At 38.1% G+C, this 19,042-nt stretch overlaps 2 gene segments (V, D, J or C); both read left to right on the forward strand.

The window, feature by feature from the left end:
• The first annotated feature begins 540 nt into the window (after nucleotides 1–540).
• The window catches only part of LOC127686811 (Ig heavy chain V region 108A-like), a 111,185-nt gene continuing 92,683 nt past the window's right edge, over nucleotides 541–19,042 (forward strand). The window contains 2 exon segments of the V gene segment in view: nucleotides 541–788; nucleotides 871–1,216. Of these exon segments, the coding sequence occupies nucleotides 656–788; nucleotides 871–1,196 (459 nt within the window).
• LOC127687759 (Ig heavy chain V region VH558 A1/A4-like) lies at nucleotides 17,293–17,763 on the forward strand. The segment is given in 2 exon segments: nucleotides 17,293–17,352; nucleotides 17,435–17,763. Coding segments are annotated over 2 exon segments (375 nt in total).

Raw genomic sequence — 19,042 nt, forward strand, 5'->3', positions numbered from 1 at the left:
ATGTAACTATTGTGATTGACATGTAATGTTTCCATGCTCAAAAACTGTGAAAATTCTTTGTTAAGCATGTCATAGATTTATATTTTCTTGACACACACACAGAGACACACATATGAAACATACTCTTCTTGATGAAATCTTCTGTTTACAGATACACAGTTAATTTCCATAATTTATTTATTGTGATGGTGCTGTAAAAATTATTCATGTACAACTATTTCTGAAGTATATTTAGTTTTCGTTGTTTGGGCAACAATTTTTTAGTATATAACATGTTGGAAAGGCAAATGATACTTGTATGTATTGAAAGGAGGTTGTAAATAATTAAGAACTTAGCTCCTTTCTAACTTTGCCATTAGTGTTGTCCTTCTTGTAACAACCTGTAAATCTATCTCTTAACTGTGGCAGAAGAGGAGGCACTGTTTCAGGATGCAAATCTTTTTAGAGCACAGGCCCTGATGTTAGTTACATCCATAGCCTCAGCATAATATCAGAGATGAGGTATGGGATGAACTTCCTCAGACAGAATTAGGGCTTGGGCCTCTATGTCCTGATTTTTAACTCAGGTGTCCCTCAGGTGTCCCTTCTTCTTCAGCAGGACTAGGCCTTTATCTAAGATGTACCCTGCTCGTGAATATGCAAATCATGTGAGTCTATGGTGGTAAATATAGGGATGTCTACATCCCTCAAAATCATACGATCACTGTTGTCTGTACAGTCACTGAGTATAGAGGACTTCAGCATGGGGTGGAGCTGTATCATCCTCTTCCTGGTAGCAACAGCTACGGGTAAGTGGCCCACAGCAGCAGACTTGAGATTCTGAGATACTCTCAGGTGACAATGACATCCACTCTGTCTTTCCTTCTACAGGTGTCCACTCACAGGTCCAGCTGCAACAGTCTGGGCCTGAGGTTGTAAAGCCTGGGGCCTCAGTGAAGATTTCCTGCAAGGCTTCTGGCTACACATTCACTGACTATGTGATGTCCTGGGTGAAGCAGAGTCACGGAAAGAGCCTAGAGTGGATTGGAGATATTAATGCTTATGGTGATACTGATTACAATGAAAAATTCAAGAGCAAGGCCACACTGACTGTAGACAAATCCTCCAGCACTGCCTATATGGAGCTTAACAGATTGACATCTGAAGACTCTGCAGTCTATTACTGTGCAAGACACAGTGTTGCAACCACATCCTGAACATGTGAAAAACCCTGGAGGTGCAGGAAACTTCCTGTGACTAATATGACTCAGAGAAGATTATCCTGAAGAGTTGCTGAGATGCAATCATTTTTATAGTCCATTTTTGTGTCTCTTTTTTAGAGACCTCCGGGGCAGTTTATTAACTTTGCAACAGGACATCTCTGAATTCTTTGATGCTGATTTAGTCTGCTCCTGATGTACCCCACACTTTGTCATTCTCTTCACCAGTGACAGCCTCCATTGACATTCTTCTTTAATAAAACAAAAAAGGATAACTGTGATTATGCATGATAAAATTATCTTTGGAATCTGAGAAAGACTAGCACTTTCATTGGAATAGCTGGGAATAAATTATAGTATGAATTTGATCTGTAAAATCCCATCAACTTTTGGGCAAACTTCAAAATATCGTCCTAATTGAGGTTAGACAGTCACAAAAGAACACACATGGTACGCACTCTCTGATAGGTGGATGATATTAGCCTAAAAGCTCTGAGTACCCAAGATAGAATTCACAAACCACATGAAACTCAAGAAGAAGGAAGACCAAAGTGTGGGTGCTTTGGTTTTTCTGAGAAAGGGAACAAAATACTCATAGGAAAAAATATGGAAAGAAAAAGTAGAGCTGAGACAGTAGGAAAGGTCATCCAGAGAACATCCCACCTGGGGATTCATCCCATACACAGTCACCAAACTATTGTGTATTCCAAGAAATGCTTGCTGAAAGGAGACCAATATGGCTCTCTCCTGAGAGGACCTGTCAGCCTTTCAAATACAGACGTAGTTTCTCTCAGTCAACCATTGGACTGACCATGGGTTCCCAGTGGAGGAGTTAGAGAAAGGACTGTAGGAGCTGAGAGGGTTTGCAACTTTGTAAGAATAACAACATCAACCAACCAGATCCCCCAGAGCTCCCAGGCACAAAGCCATCAACCAAGGAGTACACATGACTCCATATGCATATGTAGCAGAGGATTGCCTTGTTAGGCATCAATGGGAGGAGATGTCCTTGGTCCTATGAAGGCTTGGTAGATGCCTCAGTGTAGGGGAATTGAGGATGGGGAGGTGGGAGTGGGGTGGGTGGAGGAGCACCCTCATAGAAGCAGGGGGAGGGAGAAATGGGATGGGGGTTTCTGAGAGGGGGGAAACTGGAAAAGGGTATAATGTTTGAAATGTAAATCAAGAAAATATCCAAGAAAAAAAAGAAAAAAAGAACAAAAGAAAAAAGAAAAAAGAAAGAAAGAAAGAAAAAGAAAAAAGAAAAAAAAACCCCTTTCACAGTGGTAAGTCTTAAGTGACTTCTAGGTGTTTTGCTATCTCTGCTTGTGTGTTCCAGCAGAAGTTCGAGGCTCTTAGAATATGAAAGGTATTTATAACAGAATACATAGCTGCATTGTTTCTGCATGCATAAAGTTGAAAAGTCCACTAAATAGGGAGTGAGGATGACTATAGGATAGATGGAGAAGAAGACTGAGACAAATGTTAGAAAGCAGAGGGCTGTCTAGTGAACACTATGGCAACCCCAAGTTTAATTATCATAGACCTATAGACTTTACAGTGTCATAGGGAACAAAGTCATAGTCAGGCAGAGACAATACCTGACATACATTGGATATCTATTGCCATCCAGAAGCCTCCTATTTCTTTCTTCCAAGATTAACAGAACATTCAGCCCTCCTTCCTTGACTCTGACTCTCATATAGTCTTTCACAGAAGTAGGCAAAATGGCTTCTGACACAAAGCCACAAAATTTTAATTTCTGTATGATGGATAGAAATAATATTATATCAAGTTTCACAGAATTCATTTATCACCTTAATGAATGTACATGCTAACTGAGGTAGATTCTGAGGTTATATGTTAATATATGGTCCCATAATAATGTTCCCAGTCTCAATAATCTGTCCTTCAGCTTTTAGAGAACATCAGTCTTCTGTCATTATGTTTTTAGAAATGGGAACTGCAAGAGCTGAATACAACTGCCAGCAAGCAGGAACCTGGCTTCAAGAGAGACATTATAATAATATTGGCACAACTTAAAATCGCTGATGCATAAATCATCATGCCCAGGTAAATGAGCCATTTCTCTCTTCAGTGGAACTCTGTCAACACTGAAGTTAATGGATAGGTTTTCTTTTTCTTTATTTTCATAGATATTTTCTTTACATTTCAAATGTTATCCCCTTTCCTGAATTCCCCTCAGAAAACCCCCTATCCCATCCCTCCTCCTCCTGCTCACCAACCCACATAAGATTTTTCTTAAACCAGACTGTGCAACTTCAGTTTAAACCATGACAAACCTATTTTCAGGAGTGTTCATGACTAGCAGGGGGCATAATGAGACCTATAATCCTCATAGAGAGATGAGCTGTGTGTGGAAGCGACTCTGTATCCTCTGTAGTCTTCTTTCTCAAGTGCATTAACTGATCTGCCTTGCTTTGATTGACATGTGATGTCTCCAAGCTCAAACACAGTATTCTTTGCTAAATAGTTCTCAGATTTATGTTTACTGGTTTTGATTTGTTGTTTTATAATTTTTAATAAAACTCATACAGTGTTTTCTAATAACTTATTTTCTCACCACAACTATTTCCAGATCCTTCCTACCTCCAAATTCATGAAATACATACAATTTTCCTTTTTGAATAAAGCAAAAAAAAAAAAAAAAGAAAAAAAGTAATTTAAGGAGGAATTAAAAACAAATGGAAACAAAACGAAAGATAATCAAAAAGAAGACACACACACACCACACACACACACACACACACACACACACAGAGAGAGAGAGAGAGAGAGAGAGAGAGAGAGAGAGAGAGAGAGAGAGAGAACTCCAATAAAGCCACAATCCTGTAGCCATGATATATAGACAAAAGGTAAATGATGCAAAGGGTATTGAACAAGACAATGTCTCCAAAAATTCTATTGAGGTAATATTTTTTTTTGTTGGAATCAACTAGTAAGCATGTCTTCTATGATTAATCATGCTTAACATCGCAGGAGAGACTCCATTGGTGAAAACTAACTATTCCTTTACACGAGTGTCAGCTGCACTTCTTCTTGGTTAGGGCTGAAAGCCTGCACTCATTTCCTTCTCCCAAGTTTATCTGGGTTGATTTGGCTCAGGCTCTGTGTCTGCAGCCACAGTCTCTGTGAATTCATAAAAGCATCAGTCAAATTGTGTCTGGAAGACGCTCTTTCCTTGGAGTTCTGCATCCAGTCTGGCTCTTATAATCTGCTCAATTTTAAAATGTTTTATTCTCTATTCTTATCTCTATTTTACTGTGTCATCTTTGTAAATTCCTCATACTGTAATGACAAAATTCTATTCCCTTGACTTCTACAACTAAATACAGCAAAACAAATTATTCAGTTCTTGGAACATGTATGAATGATTACATGAAGCACACACTTAATGTGTGTGGGTAACCTATTCAGTATATGTTTTCCAGTTCCATAAGACACTTGTAGATCAGATAATTTATGATTTATCACTGAGTAATACTTTTCAATATGTATGACTATGTCCTTTTTTATTTATGCTTTATTAGAAATCTGGGATGGTTTCTTCCTCTATATGTTGCGAAATGACTATGAAGAACATGCTGTGAATAAATATGAATGTACAAGTATGTCTACAACAAGATGTAGAGACATTTGAGTAGCTGTATTTCCCAGCACAAACTACATTCAAATCAAACCAGTGAAAATTACCACATGTGAGACCTAGAAATGACTGAGCAGGTAGAGATGTCTACTGGCAAGCTTAGCATAAGGGTAAGTCATTCTCTGAAGTTAATATATCCAATTTGGTGCAGGTGTACCCTGTTATCACTACTAAGAATAACACTTTAAAATATTTCAACATGGATGGGGAGGAACTATTAGGGCCCACAGCACACTGAAGGTCTTTTGGCATTTGATGACTAATAGGCAAAATATAATCTCTTTATTGGGGAAGATTTCTGGAGGTTCACTATTTACTAGAGATAATCCTATATATGAGTATATAGGTAGCAATAATAAAATTCTCTGTGTTATTAGTTAATTAAATAGAAGATCAGTATGCTTGGAAAGAGAGTTTTAGGAAGGTCCCAAGGGGAATCACAGGGACCTAGTGATGGTAGACTGTGGTGAGAGTCCTGAACGTGGTGGTAGATCACAACATATTTCATATATGATTGAAAATTACAAAGAATAAAAATCCTTATGAAATATAAAATAACAACTTTACAAGTGTATAGAACTTTCATAAAAATGTATTTTGTACACTGTGCATATTTCTTCTGTAACCTCTAGTCTCTATTATTTTTCCTTTATTCTACTAGACAATTTTAGTTTTAACATTTCTGAAGGCAGTGAAAAAATGTCCTAATCTTGTGGGCTGTGCCTTCCAGCATCGTCTGCTCACTGTGCCTTCTTCTAAGATCTTCAGCATCTAGGAAAATTGAATAAATTTCTCCCCACTTAGAGTTTCTATTTTCTGCTGTTGATTTTAAAGCTGTCACAAATACAGGTCAGTATAACGATGAAGGTACTGATTGTTGAATAAATAGCAATGTCAAGTATGTGAGTCAGGAACTTGACACTTCAGTAAAGTCAATGAAATCACACTCTTTCATGGAATTATTTTATTCATCATTTTCAGCTTGAGATGGCATATACTCTTACACTATTCAGGAAGTCTATAATTAGTGTACCAATTATGTGGAAAAATATATATTGATAAGACTCATAGAGACCTTAGAAACAGAGAGCATCAAGGTAGTAGTAAAATCTCCCCTTTGAGCTCCTCATCTGACCTCCATTCAAAAAACATAGGGAAGTATTCTTAGATGAGTGAACAGAGTCACAGCCCTTTGTGCTAGAGTGAGGGTCTCCCTCAACCTCACTGCAACCCAACATCACTCACAAGAAGTATGTATGGAGGAACCTGGTCTTGTGTATTACATACTCTCTATGAAAAGCAGAAATGAACTCTCTTGAGGGCTCCTGCATCTCCCATCATAGACAGATACCACTTGAGTCCATAAACTTAAGTATGCCATCAGAGTCAGCACCTGGTGAGTGAATGCAAATCTCTGCTGGATCCACACAACCTCGGGTTGAAAAGTCAAAGCTGGGCCTGTGTACTCACTAGTGTGCAGCCATGGACAGGCTTACTTCCTCATTCCTGCTGCTGATTGTCCCTGCATGTGAGTGTCAAGGCTGCCTAAGGGATGACCGTTTCTATCCTCACCTGTTCCAACCTTACCTTCTCCTTTTTCTTTTTCTCCACAGATGTCCTGTCCCAGGTTACTCTGAAAGAGTCTGGCCCTGGGATATTGCAGCCCTCCCAGACCCTCAGTCTGACTTGCTCTTTCTCTGGGTTTTCGCTGAGCACTACTAATATGGGTGTGAGCTGGATCCGTCAGTCCTCAGGGAAGGGTCTGGAGTGGCTGGCAACCATTTGGTGGAATGATGATAAGTACTACAACCCATCATTGAAAAGTCGGCTTACAATCTCTAAGGGCACCTCCAACAGCCAGGTATTCCTCAAGCTGTCCAGTGTGGACACTTCAGATACTGCCACATACTACTGTGCTCGGAGAACACATTGAAACAGTCTCAGTTTTCAGCTGTACATTATTTCAGGCTGGCTCTCAGCTCTGTTCCTTTCTATTATATCAGAAGAGTGTACAGCTACAGCTTTCCTGCTGGCCTCTGTGGTTTCCTGTTTGCTCTTAAATTAAGAGCTTTCTATTCCTTTTCTTCACCCTAGGTCCCTATTATAATGTTCATAAATGATTCTGTGTTTTACTTTATAAAGCTGATGGATGTTTGATGCTTACATCAGGTAGTTCAGAACTATGGTTCCACTCAGTCTTAGGCTTCAAATTCCCACAGTGGAAAATTCCAAATTATTGTAATGTTTACCTTCAGTAAGCATCTGTATATGGTGAAGATGGGATTTACTGGATGAGTATTCTCAAATTGAGTCATCAACCAAAGAGTATCCATAGATACTCCCAAATAATTCAAGGTATTTTGAAGTCTATTTTTTGCTCCCCACAAACTAATTTTAACATCACATGGTTCAAGACAGCACTTATATATCTCACTGAGCACAGAGAAGTTGATTATGTGTCCATGTAGAATTTTTATTCCTACTGATTAGTGTTCATAGTATTGGAGGTACTTTGTATGGCATTAAAGGAGAAAGGTAATAAGATATCTAACTCTAAAACCTGTTGTCTACGATTATTACCTGTCTGTGTGATAGACATAATAGGGGATCAAACATTGTGGGATTAATCATTCATTCTTTGATGGAATAAAGGCCTATGAGATTAGGGTTAAGGTTAGCCATGGCTGACTCTGCTAGAATTGCCATGAAACTGAAATTGCATAGACCATGGCCCTAAGGGAAAATCATATGCCACTGTTCTGATAGAGCAACATATCAATAAAATCATTTTATTTACACTACCTTACACTTAATCCAGTAACTCATCTACCCGTAATCTGGCACATGTTTTGTAGTTGATGGGAAGCTAGAGAGAACCAGAAATAAACAATTTGTAGAGCAGTGGTACTAAATGAGTTTTTGTCACCAAAGCTTCATCCCAGGACTAAAGGACCATTGCAAAAGAAGATTGTAAGAGTCAGAGATGATGGATTACTCTACAAAAGCAGTCTTATCCAGACACAGTAGAATTGATACACATATGAACTCACATAGACTATGGGAACAAGCACAGGGCTTATATATTTTCAAACCAATGGGAATTTCTACAGAGAGGGGGATGTGGATATGTGCTCCCACCACTATGTAAGAATCTATCTGCAGCTGGTACTCATCTACAATAGAAGCTTAGTCTTCTACAATGGGGACTTTCTCCTGTATTAACCACACTTGATGTTAGGCCCTATACCCAAGAGATGGCCAAACAAAAGCAACACAATGACATATTTGTAGTGTTTGTCTCATATAGCTTTACTTGGGCAGTTTATCTTACTAGTTTTTTCATGTATATTTGGTTTCATATTTTGTCTTCTTTTGAGTTTGTGTATGTGTGGATATGTATGTATGACAAGATAGGGTGGACAGTAATAGAAAGAAAGGCAAAGTGACAGAAAGTGAGTCTTGTTTTACCTTTTTGCTTGTTTTTGGTTAAAGAGTGAGAAAAATAAAGGGCATGAAGTTGGGTTGGTAGCAAAGGAATGAGGATCTAAGAAAAGTTGGGGAGAAGAAAAGTGCAATTAGAATATATTGTTTATAAGATATTTTCAATCAACAAAGGTCATTTAAGTTAAACAAACTGGGCAAAGGCCCTAAATCTCATGTACCTCTTAGTTTTCCCTAAATGAAAACACCATGAAAAGACAAAACATGTTTGTTTCTTTCTGGCATGTTCATGCACAACCTGGTTGGAAAGTTTCCAGTAATTTCTGGTCAGTTGTCAATTGTTCTGTTGACACATCTCTTATCATTTCTGTCTTCCTGAACTGAAAATCAGGAAAGAATCTCTGGAGAACATTGCATGTTTCACTGCTCAGACATTTTCTCAGACACTGCAGAGTCTTCTTAGGGCAATGTTCCTTTTCACACATAATCAAGTATAGCAACAGCCAAACAAATCTCTGTTACTAACAAGAAAGATAAGTTTCCATTACCTTATAACTCCTTGTCCTTCATGATATCATCAGGACAGGAACAGATGTCACCAGCCACATGAAAAGGAAGAAGCAGGCCAGGACTGAAGGAGAAGTAATTGACATACCATTTGTCAGAATACAAGATTGACATAGATTGATTAATTTAAGATATGAGACTATTTGGGAACAAGAGTATGATAAGACTTAAAAGTATAATTAATAAATATAAATCTTGGTCTTTCTATTTAGAGCTAGTGTAGCAGAGTAAAACTATGTTCTTATACCCATGGTAGTGTCAATGTGAGCCATTTACCTATCATAGTTGAGTCAATAACTTGGAAGAAGTGTTTGATCACATACTCAATCAATATCTAATTGTGAGGATATGAGCAACATTCCTGCTAAAGAACTGTTTTGTTTTGCTTTGTTTATCCAAAACAGTTTCTTTGTACAGCACTGATTGCCCTTGAACTTATCTCTATAGACAAGGATAGACTTGAACTCAGAGATTCACATGTTCCTACCTCCCCAATCTTGGGATAAAAGCTATTAGCCACTACCATCTGGGTTTGTTGACATACCCTCAACAATTATTTTTAGTTTTCTCTGGTCATTTCATGGAATTCGAGGTGGGAGTTTCAGTGATTATGCAATGATTACTGATTCCAAACTCATAGTCTTACTCATCCCCAATATCCTGCTCTGTAATCAAATGATTGCTACAGCACACTAGCAACAAGACCATCTTTACAGTTTTTGAGACAAAGTGTGACAGTGATCCTCAGTGATTTGCTGTGGAGTGATTAGCAGTTCCAAATGGTGGTTCAGGACATTAATCCCGATGTATGTTCTGCAGAATTTGTCAGTTACTTTCTTCAGAGGTAAGTAACAGAGTGAACATCCAGAGATTCACCAAAACATGTTTAAAGTGGCTGTTCCTGCATCTTATATATCTGACCACTGAGGATACCATGGTGTATCAATCTTTGATTGAATCAAAGTGAGATGTGAGTCACTTTCCAGATGCAAGCCTATCTGCAAAGGGACTTGGAATAGTGAAAATGGTGCCAGTCCTTTAAGTGGTGTTCATAATCATCAAATATAGACAGGTCTAAAAGGAACTGCTATGGGTGAGTGATTAATGATAAGAGAGCCCAAGCAGAGGACAAGGGAAAAACAATACAAATTAATAAAATAATAGAAAAATGATATACATCAATATGTCCATTTATTCAAGGAAAGCTTCTGCACAGTCATTGCGTCAGATCAGCAAGTATTATGATCCTCATATTAGTTGAACGTAGGAGAATGAACTCATATGTGTATGGATTATAAGAGGAGGATGTCTAAGTTACTATTTAATTATATTACTTAAGTAGGCATGAAATCCTATGCATTGCAATCTATGTGAACCATCAACATCCAATATTCTGTCATATGAAATTCAGCATTATACACATTACCCAGCATATCCGGGGTTCTGAAATGCCAAGATACAACTGTCTAGCACTCTGGATTGTAGGGATAATTGTTCCTCTATAGTAAGCAGTCACTGATGCCCTGAGGACACTGCCCTGTGAACTGAAAATTCACAGGACTTCACATGGATTCTGACTAATTATGGAAGAGAGAACATGCGTTCAACTTTTTCTTCCTCTTTTTATCCTGAAATATTAGGTGGGCATCCAACAGCAAGTTAGAGCATAATATACTTGAATATTCTGTATTCATGTAGTGTGTATTGTTGTTTTATTATGAGTAGTTATACTTCTGATATTTAAATATACATGATCACATATCCCTACACAATGCTATTGGTTTTTCTCATCCCTGGGATAACATTCCGTATTCTGTCCTTCATTAGCAAAACATCAATTCTGAAAGCTTTACAAGCACATGCCCTGCCTAGAAATAAGAGAAAACTGGATTGGAAAGTTACACAGATAGAAGTAAAGTTTTCTAAGCACATATATTCTCCACCCATTAGGTTCCTATAAACGAAATTTCTTCTCTCATCCCATCTCATTACAAGCATGGGAATGCAGTATGGTAAACAGATTGAGTTGCACAGTACATTTGCTTGATTTTTATTTCCTTCTCAATGTGAATTTTTTGAATTGTTAACTTTTCATGAGTGCTATTCTAGTTCCTCTTCTTCCTGTTGACTCCTGTATGTGATTGTCCTAGGAATGCACACATGGATACGTGGGGAGATGCATCTTCCCTTAAGACTCACTGTTGATTTTTTTTGTCCTCAGTGCTCTGCCCAACTATAGCCTGATAAAGGCAAGAAATAACCCTGATCTCTCCTGTTAACACCTCATTAAAAATGGGACCTGCTAGAGACAGATCCAACTGCCATAAGGAGAGAGTAGGCTTCGAGAGGATCATTGATGATAATGTAGAAACAACTTTAATTCAGTCTCTGAGATATCAGCCATCTTCTATAGGTAAACAAGAGCCATTGCTCCATTTAGCTGTGCCTTCTCAGCAATGGAGTTGTAGTTATATGTTACTGCTCAAGCCAGACTGGACACCATCAGGTTAAGCCATAAGAAATCTACTTGCAGGTGAGTTGAGGACCAGCAGGGGGTAGATGGGGCTAAGAATCCCAGTAGACAGAAGTTTTAGGGTTGAATGAACTCTGTATCCTCTGTGATTTCCATTTTTGGCTCCTTTTCTTTTTTCTTTTTCTATTTTTTTAAGGAGTTTTTTTGGTCAGAGACAGAAGAACAATTTATTTGCTTTTTTTTTTTTTATCAAATCTGCAAATGTTATTTAGTTCACAAACAAATTACTGAGGAAAATCGCACTATTGACTTGTGATTGAGATATAATGATTTTGTGTTTAAACACAGTGAAGATTCTTCACTAAACTCTCCAAAGATTCATGTATTTTTTTTTATTTAATTATTTTTAAAAAATATTTTTTAAAAAAATCATAAAATGTATTTACATCACTGATTCCCTCCCCAAACTTATGACAGCTCTTTCATCTTAAACTGAACTACACAGCTTTCATTCTTTCTGTAGAATGGACAAAATGGAACAAAATTAAAGAGGGATTGAAAACATATCAATAATTAAGAAACACATACATACACACAAGCACAAAATAAAACTGTAAAATTGCACCTTGTACCTAAACATATATATATATATCTTTACACATATATACATATGTATATGTTTATATATATACATATATGCATATATATGTAAAGATATGTGTATGTGAGTATATATATTATATGCATTATTCTTTCGACTTCTACAAATTCAGCACACAAAATATTCAAATTAGTAAATTGCATGAAGAAAACTTGAAGCACTTGTCATGTGGACTCAGGTGACCCCATTCTGCACATCTTTTTCCAGGTCCATTCACAAATTTTAGATTTTGTAATTCATGTTTTACTATGAGAAGTGTTCCACTGTCTATACATCCCACATTGTCAATATCTGTTTGTCTTTTGTTACAAATCTAGGTGGATTCAATTTTCCAGATGCTGTGATTGGATCAGCAATAAATATGTATGGGCAAGTGTCTCTGTAATAGTGTATAGCATCATTTGAGTACATGAATGTATAAATATGGCACTACACAGTTTTGTTTACTATTTTTGGTGACATTCTCAAACTGATTTCCAAAGTCACTACACTAGTTTACACTTACATCAAATAATCTTAATTATCATTAACAAATTATCATTGTCTAATTAATCTTATCATTAATATTCTTGTTTATTGTCATCTCACTGAAGACAAATTGGAACATTAAATTTCTGGGACTTTTCATTCATTAAGTAATTTATTCACTTTGCATCTTTCTGGTCCTCCTCTCACCCATTTTCTCCCCTATCCCCTTCTCCTTTGAGAGGGTGGAGGCCTCCCTTCACTGGGTATACCCCTATCTTGGCACATCAAGCCTCTGAATTACTAGGCACATTCTTCCCAGTGCAACCAGACAAGGCAGACAAGTTAGGGGAACAGCATCCACAGGAAGGCAACATCTTTATGTACAGTTGCACTCTATTGGGGACCTACACTAAGACTGAAATGCACATCTGCTACATATATTTAGGGTCCTGTTAGCCAAAGACTATGGTACAGGACATAGAGAAACCAGCCTTCTACTGACCAGGATATTCTACCTGCCACCAAGGGTTTTTGTGTGTGTGCAGAACAATGTCATGCAGTTTAAAAGAAGTACAAAGACATCAGTGATGTTTTATACTTTGCCTAACCTTGCAGTCTAAATATCAGGCTTCAAGAAAAATGTACCTGTTAGTACATGACTCTTATGCTGTGCCCAAGTGTTTTCTGATTGTAGTTGTTGTCTATTGCATAGGAATGACCTCCTCCCAAATAAACAAGGTCAAAAGCCCATGGCCTGAGACGACAGAGGCCATAGTTGACCCCAGTATATTGTTGAAGTTCAAGATGTCAAAATGCCTTATAATACTTATGTTTATAAAATAGATTATTGCTGCTCTCAGCCTTGACCAAGAAGCTTCTGTGTTCAGTGTATAAAGATTGATGCAGACATTCATGACTAGTCAATGTGGTTAGAATGATTACAGAGTTCTCCTCAGACACAGATTTGTTATTGATATGTACTTTCCAATATATTAACTGTATTAATGACTATTTGCAAAGATCATATGAGTATCTCATTAGTAGCTCTTATATGTCACATTCTTACATACAATTATGTATTTCAATGCATTCTAGTGTATAAATGAGTGTCTAGCATAATAGAGAAAAATAGGATATTCAAGAGATGAAAGAGTAGAAATTATGGTTGAAATAAGCAGTGTGAAATAATCATTTACACAAAAATTCTAACCAGATGTAAAAATTGTTATTTTTATTTTTCAGAATGAGTTTGCTTATTCTTTGACATTTTTATTCATGTGTGAAATACATTAGCATCATTTGAACCCCACTGTAACCTTCTGGTTTCCATTAAGAACGTCCAATAAATCTCTCCCATCTAACTGACCACTTTTATTTCAGTAACTAACAGTATATGGCGTCCAATCAGTGCTGTGTATATATACATATGTGTGTCATTCACTAGTATATAAGAAACAACTCAAATCCTTCCAAAGAAAAAGAGAGTATATTTTTATCATCATTTATCAGGTGCCAATAGATCTGAACCTTGGTGAGTATTCTTGGAAGTCACTCACCATCGTGTTGTAATATTTTAAAAATATGGCTACACTTTGTTTAGTGGGGCAAGCCTCAAGCACATGCACCAAGGTGGATGTGTTAACCTGAGAGGGAAATCCATCCCTCACAGTTTACCATGCCGATCTAAGCAATCAAAATTTTAGGTCTAAGCTTACAATTGTACACACTTGCTACTCAGCTATTTCACATATGTTCTCTGCCCCAGGTGTGGTCTGATGTCAGGAGAGACTGTTGTCTACTATCATTACTTTTTTTGTTACAATTTTTATTTTCCATAGATTATCTCTTTGTTTTAATTAACATGCAGTGTGTTAAGGTTCAGTTTGGCCACCCCTCCTTTTTGACAGCATTTTATCTTCCTTCTTAGATCTTGGGTAAATATGCACATTATGATTGGATATTTTTATTTACATTTCAAATATTTTCCCCTTTGGGATCCCCTCTCCCATCACCCCTCCCCTTCTCTATGAGGGTGGTTATTCACTCACCCACCCACTCCTGTCCTCCTCCACTAGCATTGTAGTGGTTCAATGGAGCACTGAACACACTCAGGCCCTAGGGCCTCTCCTTCCACTGATGTCCAACAAGACCATCCTCTGGCAATATGTGACCAGTGCCATGGGTAGCTCCATGTGTATTCTTTGGTTGGTGGTCCAGTCCTGGGAGCTCCAGGGGTCTGGCCTGTTGACACCATTGTTCCCTCCATGGGGATGTCATTAATTTTTTTAGAAATGGGAACTGCAAGAGCTGGCTCCAACTGCCAGCAAGGAGGAACCTGGTTTCAAGAGAGACATTATAGTAATATTGGCACAACTTAAAATCACTGATGCATAAACCATCATCCCCAGGTTAACTAGAGTAATTTCTCTCTTCAGTAGAACTCTGTACACATTGAAGTTACATGGATAAAATTTTCTTTTTCTTTTTTACACAATGTTTTTTTTATTATTTTTATACACTCCATATTTTATCCCCCCTCTGACAACCCCTGTCCACCCTCCGACTGTTCCACATCTCAAACCTCCTCCCCTCCTCCTGTCTCCACATGGATGTCTCTACCCCAACCCCACCTGACCTCTAAACTTTCTGGGGCTTCCGGGCTCTTGAAGGTTAGGAGCATCATCTCTGAATAAGCACAGACCTTGCAATCCTCTATTGTATGTGTGCTAGGGTCCTCATGTCTGCTAGTGTATGCTGTTTGTTTGGTGGTCAGTGTTTGAGAGATCCCAGGGGTCCAGATTAGTTGAGACTGCTGGTCCTCCTACAGGGTGACGCTCAACTTCATTCACCCTTCCATAATTCAACTATAGGGGTCAGCTGATTCTGTCCTTCAGTTGGGTGCAAATATCTGCGTCTGACTCTTTCAGCTGCTTGCTGGGTCTTCTGGAGTGCTGTCATGTTAGTCCCTTTTTGTGAGCACTACATATCCTCAGTAATAGTGTCAAGCCATGGGACCTCCCCTTCCCCTGGATCCTAGTTTGAGCCTTTCTCTGGACCTTCTTTTCCCTGAGCTCCTCTCCATTTCCATCCCTGAAATTTGTTCAGACAGGTACAATTATGGGTCAGACCTATGACTGTGCGATAGCCCTCTTCTCCCTCATTTGAAGCCCTGTCTTCCTGCTGGAGATAGGCTCTACAAGTTCCCTCTCCCTACTGTCAGACATTCTTTTTTTGTGTAGGCCATACTTTATTTTTTAAAATTATGTCTGTTATTTATTTACACTTCAAATGTTGTTCCCTTTCCTGGTTCCCCCCTCCCTTGAAAATCCCATAAGCCATCTCCCCTTCCCCAATCAACCCACTCCTGCTTCCCTGTCCTGGTATTCGTCTACACTACAGCATCAAGTCTTTCCAGGACCAAGGGCATGTCCCCCATTTGGTGTCCAAGAAGATTTTCCTCTGCTTCCAATGTGTCTGGCACCATGAGTAGCTCCAAGTGTACTCTTTGGTTGATGGTTTAGTCCCTGGGAGCTCTCGGGGGGCGGGTAATGGGTGGTTCTTATTGTTTCTTCTATGGTGCTGCAAACCACTTCAGTTTCTTTGGTCCATTCTCTATATCATCCATTGGGGACCTTGTGCTCAGTTCGATGGCTGGCTGAGAATTTCCTCCTCTGGCCAATTTTCATAGGAAAGTCTACATCCCAGGTAAGTGTGATTAAAGCCCCTGTTTAGAGATGATATAGGCCCTAGTAGACCTCATTTGTATTGCTAATGATCATGTTGTCAATCTGTCTTATAAATATTTATGTTTATACCCTGTATAATGTCTGAGCCTTGGTCACAGAGGATCATATGTGTTATGTGTAAAGACTGATGCAGACATTCAGAGTGTTGAGAATTATTGATAGAGTATCCATCAGCAGTTGATTCAATGATGCCAGCTTCTCACCCAAGAATCATAAAACATGGAAAAGAATGTAAGATACAGAGAATGGGGTTAAAGGACAAGAAATTTTATCTCCATTTAACATCTGTGATTTTTTTAGATTGTCTTAATTAATACAGTTATATCCAGTTGCATCCATTTTTCCAAAAGCAATGTAAATTTCTCATTCATTTCTCATCAAACACACACACACACACACACACACACACACACACACACACACACACACGTGTTAGTGATAAAATTCTTTGTTTAGACATTGATAGCTTATATCTATAATTGAGTTAATCATTATAATGCTGTAAAATTCTTGATGTATAAATATTTAACCATATTTACTTTTATTCATTTTAGTGAATTTTGAAGTATATGACCTGTGGGAAAGGCAAATATTACTTGCATTTATCTGAAAGAAGTTTCTAATACATAAAACTTACCAATTTTTGGAATGTACCATCAAAATCAAATTCATCATCATCATCATCATCATCATTACTATCATGATCATGATCTCAAAGCACCATCTGTAAATTCATGTGTTGACCGTGTCCCAAAGTGGAGCAATAGACTCAGGCCAAAAATTTATTGAGTGCTTGTCCCCTGATGTTGCTTCCATGATATGTGACCTGGGTTCAGGGAAAGTGTATGATGCACTTCCTCAAAGAGGATTAGGACTTGGACCTGAGCACTCTGCTACCTGATCCATGTGCCTTTTCAATTCTTCCTCTCCAGTTCTTCTGCTGGACTAGGTTCTTACATAAGAAGTACCTGCTTATGAATATCCAAATTACTTCAGACTATGTGAGTTAATACAGGGATCATCATACCATGAAAACAAGCTATGATCACTGTCCTCTCCACAGTCACTGAAAACACTGACTCTAGCCATGGAATGGAGCTGGGTCTTTCTCTTACTCCTGTCAGTAACTGCAGGTAAGGGGCTCATCAGTTCCAGATCTGAAGAGGAGACAGGACCTGAGGTAACAATGACATCCACTCTGTCTTTTCTCCACAGGTGTCCAATTGCAGGTCCAGCTGCAACAATCTGGAGATGAGCTGGTGGGGCCTGGGGTTATAGTGAAGTTGTCCTGCAAGGCTTCTGGCTACACCGTCACCAGTGACTGGGTGCACTGGGTAAAGCAGAGTCCTGGACATGGCCTTTAGTAGATTGGATATATTTACCCTGCAGATGGTGGTACTAACTACAATGAGAAATTCAAGGGCAAGGCCACACTGACTGAAGACACATCCTCCAGCACAGCCTACATGCAACTCAGCAGCCTGACATCTGAGGACTCTGCTGTCTATGACTGTGCAAGACACAGTGTTGTCATCACATCCTGAGTGGGTCATAAACCCTGGAGGGGAAGGAAGCTGCCCTAAGAATGAGATGACTGAAAGATTGACCGAAGTCTTCAGACTTTCTCAGAAATTGTAATTTTGAATGTCCATTTATTGCCTCCTCCTCACAGTCCTCTAGTGCCTTTGTCACCTTTTAAATGTCCATCTATGATTAAAGTGATGCTAGCTGAGGATTCCCAATCTCTTCACCAGTGATCACCTCCATTGACATGATTCTTATTCTGTAAAACAATTAAAGTGGAAATGTATGGTGATGTATGATAAAAATATTACTAGATCCTGAGAGATCAGTACTCTTTTAAATTGTTTGGAATAAAGTATAATATGAGTTTGACTTATAAAATCCAAATAATCAAAATCTGGGCAAACACTTCCTCATAGTCTTAAGTGATCTCAGGTCTGTTACTATCTCTTGCCATGTGTTCCAGCAGAAATTCCAGTCTCTTAGAAGGTGATGAATATTTATATCAGAATGCACAGGCATGCGAATAGGTTGGTCAAAATGTTACTAAATCACATTTCATCAAACTCCTTTACCATCACATTCTATCTACCTGTTAAATTATGCAGGTTCTGAGATTATATGTAGGTGTTTGATGCAGTATTCACTTCCTTCCAAGACTCAGTAGTCATCCTTACAGTCACTAGCCTTTTTAGAACATGGACATATTCTGATACAACATCAACTCTCATAGTTCTGTTGCTCAACTTTGTTGTAGAGTATTTGTGAACGCGTGTCTCTACATCAACATGTGCTTCTTATGATTGTTTTTGGTGACTTTTCTTTTGTTTCTTTTGTCCTACTTCCATTTTTTTGCTTTTCTTTTACCTATCTTTGCTTTTCTCTTTTATTACATTCACATACTTTTTGTTTTCTAATTAAATAAAGAAACAGAATCAAGCTGGGATAAGATTGGGAGGTATTGGGAAAGGGAAATTAGTATTCAGAGTATATTGCAGGAAAAAACGTATTTTCAATAGAAATAGAAAAAAGAGAACTTTAAAAATTCAACAAATAAATACTTCTGATAATATATTTGTTGTGTAACTTTTCTATATGCTCTCATGCCCATAATTTAGGTCTCATGTCTTTGTTTAAATTGTCCAAAGTATAATCAGAAACCAGGCCTAAAAGCATTTAAGGAGAAGGCACTTGTCTTATGCATAATTTTAAGGTGTAGTGAAATACATAAGTAAAATGTGTGGGTTTTAGCCTCTCTCATTTTCTCTGTCATAGTCTCTCTGTCTCTGTCTCTGTCTT

Source organism: Apodemus sylvaticus, chromosome 6 (genome assembly GCF_947179515.1).
Source record: "Apodemus sylvaticus chromosome 6, mApoSyl1.1, whole genome shotgun sequence".
In the NCBI taxonomy this organism is placed as follows: domain Eukaryota; kingdom Metazoa; phylum Chordata; class Mammalia; order Rodentia; family Muridae; genus Apodemus; species Apodemus sylvaticus.